The sequence below is a fragment of the Rhinatrema bivittatum genome, chromosome 7, assembly GCF_901001135.1.
Source record: "Rhinatrema bivittatum chromosome 7, aRhiBiv1.1, whole genome shotgun sequence".
In the NCBI taxonomy this organism is placed as follows: Eukaryota; Metazoa; Chordata; class Amphibia; order Gymnophiona; family Rhinatrematidae; genus Rhinatrema; species Rhinatrema bivittatum.
Genome location: NC_042621.1, coordinates 224096470 through 224108630, shown reverse-complemented (window position 1 = coordinate 224108630; position 12161 = coordinate 224096470). Strand labels below are relative to the sequence as shown.

The window sequence follows — 12161 nt, the reverse complement described above, 5'->3', positions numbered from 1 at the left end:
AGTATTTTTTAAGATCTCAGAATCGGGGGGGGGGGGGGAGAAGGAACTGGTTTCCACAAATGAACATGGCAACAGATACAAAGGTTACCGCTTTCTTCATCCAATGAGGTAATAAATGATACAGTAGTGAATCTATCTTATTTATTTTTAGTTTTTATATACCGATGTTCCTGTTCCCAGGGATTATCTCAGGTTAAATTATCGGTATTAAACAAAGGGCTGACATTCGTACCAACAGCGGGATATGATCCATTTAATACTTGTGGAATTATACAGATTTTTTCGTAGATCAAAAAATTTAGCAATTTTTAAAGGCAGTGAAGAGATGACTGGGTCTATACATGGATCACAATTTGTTCGGTCAAGATGGATGCCACCGAATCCACAAGACCCATTTATTGTGGTGTTTAAATCAAATTTTCAGAGAGAGTTGTTGGAACTGGAGAAAACAAATCCATTTGTGTATTTTAATGTCACTTGGGAAGAGAGGCAAGCATTACAGGTGTTGCAGCATGATCTGGATATTGTAATAAAGGCCGCTGATAAGCAGGGAGCGACGGTGGTTATGGAGATCTTCCTATGTGGATGAAGTTAATGACAATCGAATGATGTAAATTTCTATCATCCATGGAATACAGTTGGAGATTTTTACATTAATCCAACAAGCGGATAAGTCTAAAATTGAGAAAAAGTTGGGTGACTACTTATATGAGAATTTTCCGGTAAATCTGGTATTTTATATATTACCCAAAATACATAAGTTTTCGATTACCCCTCTCCCCCGGGTAGACCTATTGTCTTCGGGATAGGCTCCATTTTTTAACCAATTTCAAAGTACTTGGCCCACTTATTACAGCAGAGTGTTTTGGAGATTGTCTCGTATATTAAGGATTCAGCAGACTTCATTAGAATGTTAGAACAAATAGATGGGATTGAGGAAGAATGGTGGTTGGTGACTGCTGACATTTCAGTCTTGCATACCAACATACCACAGGATTCAGCTTTTCAAATTGTTCGAGAGATGGTGGATAAATTAGATATTCCAGTTAGACGGAAACACTTGTTAGGCCAGCTGTCATCTATAGTGCTAAAGAAAAGGTATTTTTTTTTCCAATTTGAGGGCAGATATTTTCATCAGATAAAGGGTATTCCAATGGGGTCGTCTTTGGCCCCATCAGTGGCCTGTTTGTATGTTGCTAATTTTGAAAATAAATTCATATACTCTCCTTTTTGGAGGGAGATTATATGGAAGAGATTTATAGATGTGTGTTTGTGGGATCTAAAGCAAGGCTGGAAGAGTTTGTAGTGTGGATAAACTCACTAGATGAAAATCTTAAGTTTGAATTCCATATGGATCAAAAGCAGATACCTTTTTTGGACATGTTAGTATATAAATGTGAAGAAAAATTGCATACCACAATTTAAAGGAAGGATATTGATGATAATACTACTTTGGAGTTCACCAGTTTTCATCCAAAATGGTTGAAAGAGAATATCCCTATTGGACGGTTCTTGAGGTTGCATTGCTTATGTACAACTGTTAGTGACTTTAAGATTAAAGCACAGGAATTGTCTAATCGTTTTTTGGTACTGGGTTATAAACGAAGGGTTATTAGGAAGGCATATAAGCGTGCATTATACGCTAATCGAGACAATCTGTTATTGACTGGGAATAAACTAGGTTGGTATGCACATTACCTTTTTCATGTTTAGCATCCGACATTAAAGCTATTATTTACCGGCATTGGTCAATTTTTGCATTCAAGAAGAATCAGTCATTGCGGGATATGACGACTTCTACAGTGTTGAGGAAGGGGAATAATAATATGGACCAAATAGGTCAATATAAATGTGGCAGTATTCGTAGAGAAAAGGATAATGCACAGTTAGTACAGCATTGGAAGAAGATGAGACATAGAATACAAGATCTGAGGTTTTGTGTGTTGAACCATGTACAGTTGAAACGGGGAGGCAATGTCTCACTAATATTATTACAGAAAGAACAGCAGTATATTTTCAACTGGGGAGCGGTTGAACCGGGGGGGTTAAAATAGGATGTGAAGTGCATACATTTAATGAGGTGTCTTGGGTGCTGTATCCCCTCAGTGTAGGGCTGGAGATCAATCAAGTAAATACTGATCCAATAAATATGGTTGTCTTTTATGTATGTTGGATAATCCTAGAGTATAAGTTCTTTGTGGCAGTAGGATTGAAGATTTTGGGATTGGTGGTGTCCCGAGTTTGAGTAGCGGGGCAAATATTCTGTGTTTGACATTGCTGGCTCAGTCTTTTGTAGATGTGACTTCAATGACGTTTTTGGACGTTTGGAGGCAGGATGTTGTAACATTCGGGTATTTAATGGGTGGGGTTGGCGCAAGTGCGCAGCCGCGACGTTTTGATGGTGGACGCTGTCGTTATGAGAATGGTGGAAGAAATGGTTGGAAGCAATCGAGTAAGAGATGAGTTTCTTGTAATTAACGAAATATCTGGGTAATTGTATGGGTACTGTTGAATTGAGATCACAAGGTATTCATGTATTATATTTTGTTATCTTGATTCAGTAATTGTTGTATGAGGATACAAATTTTTCCCAGAATTGAAGACAGAATATGCTGTTTTTGACTTAGTCTGGAATAATGCTATATTGGATACTGAGGTAAGTGGCTGTATTGTTTTTAGCGTGTTATATTCTTCAGAATAAGTGAGTGGTTTTGAGTATGTGTTGTCATTATGGGTGTGGTGTGACCAGGTGATTTATGATTTAAGTGATTTTGTTTAAAAATTGTTTAACTATGATATGTTGAATATGATCTCAAAAATGTTTTTTTAATTTAATACTGAGGAAGTGGTTTAAATAATGAGGTTCACAATATAATAAAAATCTTTTTTGTATTGAAGATTTGTGGAATAGATCATAGATGTAAATTTGGATGACTCTCTATTGAATAAATGGTGATCTGCCTAGAAGATATAATTGAATGATTCCCTTGATGAAACTGTGGGTGAAACAGGAGTCTCTTGTCGGGAGAAGAAAAGAAATAAGTGGAATTGTATGGGAGAAGAAAGAAAAGGAAGATCATAAGGATTGTACCACTTGAATGTGGAGCAATTGTTATTAATGATTTCTAATTGATATGAATGTGTTAACATATTTTTTGTTAATTAAAATATACTGTTGAGACAGCAAGCAGAAAATTATATATTATTGAGACAAGCAAGTAGAAAGATGTATATTGTATGAATGTGTGGTATGAGTGTGTGTTGATAAATATGTAAGTTGTAATTCTTTTAACAAAAGATACTTGATATAAATAAATTTTGTATTTTTCATATACAGGTATGTGATTTATGTGTATGTGAATCCCTAAAAATGCAACATATGAGGTTACAAAACTTATCAATACTATATCCAAATCACATAAAATGTCATGTATCACAACACTCCTATTCATGCACATTAACTCATTAAAATCACATTAGCAGTGATAGGGCTGGCACAAATAAATTCTCAGAATTTTGGAAGAGCGTATGAGTGTCAAGGAGCTTGTCTCTTAACGGGGTTTGAAAGCAGTTGAAGGATGGCATTCGAAAATTCGCAGTGATAATCCCTTGTGTACTGGTTGGTGTGCTGTGTTAAGGAGTTTGAAGTTGTTTAAAGATACCCAGCTTTGGGGTTATGGTGGGCCTATTATAAGCAATTTGGTTGAAAGAATTTGATGGTGAAATATTCCCCCTGATGAAGCCGGGTATGGAGAAACAAAGGGCCTCTTGTTAGGGGTGATACCATGGTGATTGATTCTTTTGGCTCCATTTCTGAAACAGAAGAGACACACCGGTGTGATTTGAATTGAAGAAAGAATCCAGAAAAAAAGAGGAAAAGGTGATGTGGGTACGATAATAGTTGTAAACTGTGGTTATACAATAGAAAGAAACATGTGATGTTTATAGACATTGCCTTTTGTTGCCATTTAGAGTATTGATAAAATTTATTGCAATGTAAGAACGTCTCTTATATGATAGCTATATATTGTTTCATTAAGGGTTGTAAGTGGTATGAACACCACAGGGATCATAAATATTCGTGTGACATCAGGTGATAAAATGTTATTTGTGCCAGCCCTATCACTGCTAATGTGATTTTAATGAGTGAATGTGTATGAATTGCTAGGAGTGTTGTGATACATGACACATTTTATGTGATTTGGATATTGTATTGATAAGTTTTGTAACCCCTCATGTGTATGTGAATACTATAATATTGTTGAGAAGGTGGATAAAATTTACCCAGCGTGCACTTTTAAGGATGCTATTTTGAAGAAATTGAAACTTTCTCCTGCAAAGACATGATTTATTTGGAGATTAAAGTCTTAGTTATAATGATGTAAGAGCTTAATTGATGTCTAGAGTAGAAATACTTTCATACATTGCAAATTGGTTTGTTAGCCATTTTATTTATTTATTTTAATGAACTTAATCAGTTAGCTGTTTTCTACTTAAAACTTTTGATTTAATTGCAGGGAAGTTCTCCAAGTACAGGATCAAGTGGTCTGAATACACTTGGAGAGCAACTGAAAGATGTGAGTATATGAATTCATTTTCTGAAAGATGTAAGATGGATTGCTATCCAAGGCCTACCTGTTGCATTTTGTTTTGTAACTTTTTTTATTGAAACTTGTGATGCAACACAGCATGGAGTACTTTGCATGAAAAGGAAATAAAGCAGAAAGATACTTGATACAGATATTCTAACTGCATTGCTTTCCAGGTGAGTTAGTGTTGCACAGAATATTGCCTGTCTCATAGAACTGAGATTGCAGTTTCAAGCCTGCATCTTAATTTCTATAGCAGGAAAATTTGGAGGAAAAGGTTTCAATGGTAAGAAAACTTAGGAGCTAAAGCATTGTATTACAGAAATACTGACCAACAACAAAACCTTGATAAATGGTCAGTATTTTAGGTGATGTTGCTTTTATAGGCTATATCTGTGATTCTATTCTAATGCTAGCTTTTTTTTTTTTTTTTAATGGTTTTTAAATTGTTTGCATATGTAAGGACAGCATAAGGAGTGTAAATTGCACACACAACTCTGCCTGTGAACTAGAAAGAGCTATCCAGTCTTACAGAAAGTAATAATGAATACAGTGATTTGAGCACAGTAGTAACCAAGTGAAACAGTTTAAACCACCAGCAGTGACATTTGAGACTCAAGGCTGTATGAGGCTATGACTTTACACAGCTGCTCCACAGAGGGTAAGTGTAAAGGAGATGTCAAGAGGTCAAACACTGCATTTATCCAAATCTGAAAAGGAGGTAATTTGAAGAGGTACGTTGGAGCTAATAAAGGTTGAAAGTTGTGAGGTAGGCTTTATCAGCAAGTTTCAGGCCCAAATATGATAAACTTCAGTACTAAAATCAAACTTGACCAGTTTTTTTCTCAAATGGTTTGTATTAAGCTTTCTTAAATTTAGAAGGGAAGTTTTCTGTTCTGTGACTGTAGCAGGTCTAGAAACCAATAGTAAAGAACTGAGAGCTTCCTTTCTCAGGAATGAGAAACTCAGCTTATGAATGAAATCCCTGCCTAGCTTAACACTGTTTGTTTCTTTCCAAGCATCTGTGTTCTGAATTTTCATAGGAACAGTACAGAAGTAATACATTAATGCTCTGCTAGACTCAATACATAAGAGAGTATACAGAGACAAGCCGGAAGGAACTGAGGGGGAAAAAAAACTATAAAGAATAGAAAGGAAAACATTTTACTAAAGAATTTGGAAACAAGGTGGCTCTGGGCAACAGATGCCATCTGTCCAGATGTTACAAAATGTTGGTCTAAGCTGAATCTTTGCACACCTTTTAATATTGGCTTCCCCCTTATGTCCTGAATTTTTCTGCTTGGATCCAACATAGAAGCTATTGCTAAGTAGACTGGCAGAGGTAGGTAATGTATCTGCAGTCACAAAATCTTCTACAAAGCAAATACATGTGGGAAGGCGTAATGAACGTCAAATTCATTTCCCAAAATACTTGTGAAGTGTATATGTGAGGGAGAGAATGGGATCCTGTATGTGTGAGTGAGGATGCAGGCAGGGTGCATGTCTGGGTGTGTATGTGTGTTTGTGCTCAGTAAGAGAAAGTAGGAGCCTGTGAGCGCAAGTGGAGGGGGGGGAGAGTAGTTTTGTGAGGGTATGTATGCCAGAGAGAGGGAACCTGGGTGAGGAGGGTGTGTGTTTTGGAGAGAAGGAGCCTGTGTATATGCAATAGGGGGGAGCCTATGTATGAGAGGGAGCCTCTAAGGGTGGCTCTGAGAGAGGCATTAAACTCTGAGAAGGGAGGGCTAGGGGGTGGAAATAGTGGAAGGAATTCAGCCTGGAGAAGGAGAGGAGAGAGAGTGGAGTGTGTGTCCCCAGGCTCCAATTCCTCCAGAGTGAAAGGTCTGATAAGGGAGTGGAGAGAGAGAGAGATAGAAAGTACAGAATTCTGCATCTTTGAGTAATAACTCTTCTATATTACATTTTAAATTAATTATTCAAACACTGATGTATATTATAACCAATATAAAATATGCAGAATTTTACATATTTGTATGCAGAATTCCCCCAAAAGTGACTCCTAGGTCTGGGCCAGACTTGTTCCAGGCCTGGCATTGAAATTCAGTGTTAGGAATGATGGTAGCACTGCATATCTGCAGTGCTGGGCTTGCTCATTTTTTCTCTTTTATTTTCATCATTCTGCCAGGAAAATTGAGACTGCTCTACTCTGGCATTTAGACTTTTTTAAATTACATTTTTTTTTCTCTTTCCAAGAAAAATGGCATGAACTAGAGAAGGAAAATTGAAAAATACAAATTTACTTGTGATTCTGCAGAGTTTAGTACACAAGCATGAATAAAACGTGTTTTTTCTCCAAGGACAAGCAGAATGGCAGTCCTCATACATAGGTGACATCATCCGATGGAGCCTGTCACTAAACTTTGATTTTAAAGATTCTAGAGCTTACAGCATGCTCTACTGAGCATGTGCAGCTGTAGACATCTCACTGCCCCCTGGGCAGAGCTCCTCAGTCTTTTTCCACAGAGCCATGTGGTCATGGTATTCAGCTTTTCTCTCCCTCTCACACTAATGCTTTGATTTTTTTCTGGAGCTGCAGCTGTTTTTTCTAATAGCCTTTCTGTTTTTATTTTTTCATATCTTTACCTTACAGTATTTCTCCTTTTTTTTTTTTTTCCTTCTGTTCAAGTGCTCTGCCGGTCACATGTCTGGCCTAGTGTGCTGTGCAGCCTGAGCTGCAAGCACTGAGGGCGTCCTTGAGTGCCATGAGGGCGATACTGTCAGGCACCACCCAGCGAAGTAGAACGAATGCAGTCGGTGTGCTGTGGGCATTCTTGTAGTACTGTGCGCATTGACTCCATAAGATTTCATCTAGACAGTGGAGTGCGGCAAGAAGAGTTGACACTACCAGGTGACTACGCCTCCAAGCACCATGGGATTCACTGGATGCTGTCAACACTGTCGTTACCATGGCATGCTGGGGTGCCATGGACAGCATTATCACCATGGATCCAGTTGATGTCATTCCTGTAAAGTAGGCGCCCTCCTTGTCTGGCAACATCACATGGTTTAACAGGTAGCTTTCACAGTGCGCAGCCACCGGTGCCAGTAGTTTGAGGCCAGTCCAGGCCTTGTTGTAGGGCTTTGCCTGCAGGTGCTGCGATGTTGCGTGCATATGTCCCTCCATAAGCATGCCTGAATATTGCTGCACAAGTGCAAGTTACTGTAGTTGCAGGATGAGGATTAGGCACAGGCACACTACCATTCTAGTTGCCCTGAAGTGTACGTTTCCTCCTGGCCGCCATAACATATTACACACCACAGTCACTGGTGCGCTTGCATGTCTTGGCTGAGAGCACACTCCTAGTTGCTCCACATTTGAGATGGATAACTGGAAAAGTACCATTGGGATTCTTCTTCCCATGGGGGAGGGGTAAGCCTTTTAGGTCTCCCTTCCATATCGACTTATACTCTGAATCCCCTTCATGGGGAAGCCTCCAAGGACAGCCTCTTGTATGTTCATTGCTTGGGCTGGTGCCTTGAGTCTCATGTATCAGTCAAACGTCTTTTAAATCTCCTTAGAAGGGGAACTGAGGGATTGGGGGTGGTAGCGGAGGTCCAATGGACTGTTTTCACTGGTGTCCCTAAGGTTAATTACCATAGTGGACATTCCTGTCTAACTAGGCAGCCAACAGCCACTGGTTTTGTTGCCAATAGAACCTCATAGGTCGACGACCGTACCCTACTCTTGCATGGGAGAGTAGGGGGTTTACGGGATCAGGACGATTTGGCTCATGTGCTTTCCTATCCCTTCGGAGAAGGGCGATGTGGCTGTTGGATTTCCAAAGGCAACCCTTAAGGTGCCGAAGTTGGAATCCATGTTTTGCACCCTAGGAAGGGGTGGTGCGACTCCTCATTCTCTGGGGATAGGTTTTGTTTCTGATTAGTGACTACTTTGTTCCCTCCGGATCTAAGAGCCTGTCGGATAGGAGCGCTCACTTTAGTTATACTGTTGTGCAGCAGAGCTGCTTCTTAGAGGAGCTATTCCAGATTGGACTTTCCATAGTGTTGGGGATTCCCTCTCTTGGAAATCTGCTCCCGAGTGATAAATACGTATTTTTCTCATGTGGGGGGTATCTCTTCTGATGCCTGCTGGGCACATCGTGCACATTTTAGCTTTGACCACTCTTGCTAGTCTTTCACATATGGGCTTTACCTGTAGAAGGAAAGATCTAGCCCATCTGCATCCCGAATTGCAGGTGTGCCTTGATCAACTCACTATATCCGTGTCTGCCAATGTATGTGATGGGGGATCTCGCAATGGATGACCTGCCCCCTTATTGCAGTCCTGTGGTGTTTGTCATTTTCTCTTTCAAGTATATCCCTGTCAGTGGGAAAGTTCGTAGGCTGACAGGGTGGTCCTTCTCCATGCGGTCATTTTTCCACTTTGTGTGACCGAAGATTACTAGCTGCATGTCCAAGTTGTCTTGGCAATGGGTCTTTTGTACCTATGGCAGGTTTGTCAGCAGTCTGTCTGTGGTTCCCAGGTTGGTGAAGAAGTCTGTTTTCCACAGTAGCTGGCTCTTGCAGCTTCCCTTTTTCCTGTTCATGTTCCAGATCAGTACAGATGCATGGGTTTTGCATTACTACCAGCAAATGGAGACCGAGAAAGAAAGCTTTGACACTGCTACTTAACATACTGAGAGACTGCAGGTGGCGCACTATTTCTCTGTCTCCAGCAGATGGTAGAAGTATAAAATCTGCAGTCTGGGGTGTAGGAGGAAGATTTGGATTCAGGAAGATTGCTCTTCGGAGATATAGTGGAAGTCTTCCCTGATTAAGGTGAGCAGGGGGTTGGTGACCCTTGGGACCCTCACCTCAGTATTCGTGGTAGACAGACAGCCAGTGGTCTAGTTTCCTCACTACCCCACATAGACCTTCCTCTCCATGTGGCCTTGGGACAACTCTCTGAATCAGGAAAGTGTATATGGATTTTTTTTTTTATTTTGCTTGAATAAAGTTGTTATTGTTAGACCAAGGGTCCATCAAGCCCAGCGTCCTGTTTCCAACACTGGCCAATCAAGATTACAATCACCTGGCAAGTACCCAAACATTAAATAGTTCCCCATGCTACTAATGCCAGTAATAGCAGTGGCTATTCCATAAGTCAACTTAGTAGCAGCTTATGGACTAATCCTCCAGGAATTTATCCAAACCTTTTTTACACCCAGCTACACTAATTGCCCTAACCACATCCTCTAACAACGAATTCCGGAGCTTAATTGTACATTGAGTGAAAGAACTTTCTCCAAATTGTTTTAAATGTGCTACATGCTAATTTCATGGAGTGCCCCTGGTCCTATTAACTGAAAAATAGTGAATAGCCAATTCACATTTACCCGTTCTAGTCCTGTCGTGATTTTATAGACCTCACTCATATAGCCCCCCCTCAGCTGTCTCTTCTCCAAGCTGAGCAGTCCTAACCTCTTTAGCCCTTCCTCAAGAGAGCCATTCCTTTTATCACTTTGGTCATCCTCTAGTGCAGATCTCTCCCTCTCCCTCTTCCCCCCCCCCCCCCCCCCCCCCCCCCCCCCCTCAAGGTGCAATATTACCGTGGAAAAACTAGAGACATTATTGATTTATTACACTTTTATACTGCACTAACATCAAGCTGACCAAGGAGGTTTACACCAGCAACATTCAATCACAGCAAGTTTACTCTAAAACATTGGAATAGCCATGATTTCACCTTTTTTCTAAAACTCAAATAGTTGGCCTCCAATCTAATTGCTATTGGAACAGAGTTCCAGTGTTTGGGCCCCACTACTGAGAACATCTTCCTGGACCCTTCTTTTTGTTTTTTTTTACCTGCTTGATCCTGAAACTATAAAAAGTCACTCTCCTGAGGCATGCAATATCTGCCTGGGAACATATTTCTGCACCTTGCTCATCAAATAACCAGCTTCCTTATGATGGACTTCATACGTTAGGGTTACAGTTTTAAATACAATTCCCTCCCTCACTGATAGCCAGTGTAAAACGTCTAGGGCAGTCAAAAATCAGTCTGGCTGTGAGGAGATGGGCCTATGGTCTCAATCAGTCTCTGCCTTACCTCCCTGTCCAGGTGCTGCCCAACATTGATTTCTACAGTCTGGAGGCTACTTATCATGCAGCCTGGGGTATGCCTCCTTGTATTCTTACCTACTTCTGACTTTCGGTCAAAATGACAAGAGGGAAGCTTTGCTGTCAATTGGAGTATCTTAATATAAAACTTGATGGACTGTAAAACTTTCCAGTTTGACCAAATTGGTTGGCCAAGGTGCTTCTCTTTCACCCTGCCATATGGGAAGATGTGCCTGCCTGTCTAGGCATATGTTTGCATATGGCAGGATGGACTTCAGTTGCAGCTCACCATCCAGGCTCAGGGTCTTAGCGTGGCATAGCCCTTCCGTGCTTTGGCACTCTTATTTCTGTGCCATCTGCCCTTAGAGGTCAGATCACTTCTTGTGGTTTGGCATGTAGGGTCTGCCACAGACTCTGATGCTTTTTGCCTCTTCTTCTCCCAGGCATTGCTTGGTTTCTATGCCTGTTGTCCTTCTCAGCCATTCATCAGGTGCAACTGTGAGCATGAAATCTGTAATTCCATTTTCAGATGCTAGTTACCCACAGTTGTCCTTCTGAAGAGCTCTCTAGCTTCTGATGGGTTTTCAGTTGTCTTGATACTGAAGGAAAATTGTGCAATCTTTATCCAAAAGATTTTTTGGGGGGTTTTCCCCCTCTTGGTGCTTCATACCCCTTTTCTGTTCAGGAGGACCGGAACCTACTGGTAATTGTCAGAGCTATCTGTATGGAAGTTCTGACTACTTTTTTTGTTGCAAACCATGCTGCTTACTCTGCATTTGCATCTCACCCCTGCCTAAAGTATCTGTCGTATATTGGGGGTTTGCCTCTCTCTGTTCTCTGGGTCTCTTTGAGGGGTAGAACCCAATTCTCTTCCCTCCTAGACCCCATTATAAGTTGGCACTATGACCTTAGCACTATGGATTTATTTTCCCCCATTTTGTTCTTGTTCTGGCAACCTGTAGCTTGGGATTCACCCATGTGTGAGGGCTGCCATCTTGCTTGTCCTCGGGGAAAGCAAAGTTGCTTATCTATCTGTAACAAGTGTTCTCAGGGTAAGCAGGACGTCAGTCCTCAGAAATTTCTCCTGCCTCCCTTTGGAGTTGGTTTCTCCATGTATTAGCTATATCCTGGACTGAGAAGCTATTTCTAGGGAGCAGGGGGATGACTACTGCTACGTGCGCTCAGAGCATGCAGAAAGGTCTAGAATCTGAGATCAAAGTTTTGTGACCCTCCGTCTGATGTCACATGTTTGAAGCCAGACATCCTTGTAGTCACTGTGTAGATACTCATAAAAGAGGTATTATTGAAAGGCTCATGACATCTGCATTTCCTGCCATAGATCAAAAAGTTGTGAACTTTGACCTCCAGTTAAGAACTGGAATTGTGGCAGCAGTGCACACCACCTTTTTGTAACTGTCATTGACATCACTGTGTCTTTTTTTTTTTTTTTTTTTTTTTGAATGCTGCAGAATTTCACTTGGCATGACTTGGTTT

General features: G+C 40.7%; 1 protein-coding gene across 4 annotated transcripts in view; it reads left to right on the top strand.

Annotated features, from left to right (window-relative positions):
• CEP55 (centrosomal protein 55) overlaps positions 1–12161 on the top strand; it is a 127726-nt gene that overhangs the window by 45281 nt on the left and 70284 nt on the right. For all 4 annotated transcript variants that reach the window (XM_029609900.1, XM_029609897.1, XM_029609898.1 and 1 more), the window contains exon 4: positions 4518–4577. In XM_029609900.1, coding sequence (XP_029465760.1) covers positions 4518–4577 — 60 coding nt within the window. The remainder of the gene's footprint in view (positions 1–4517; positions 4578–12161) is intronic.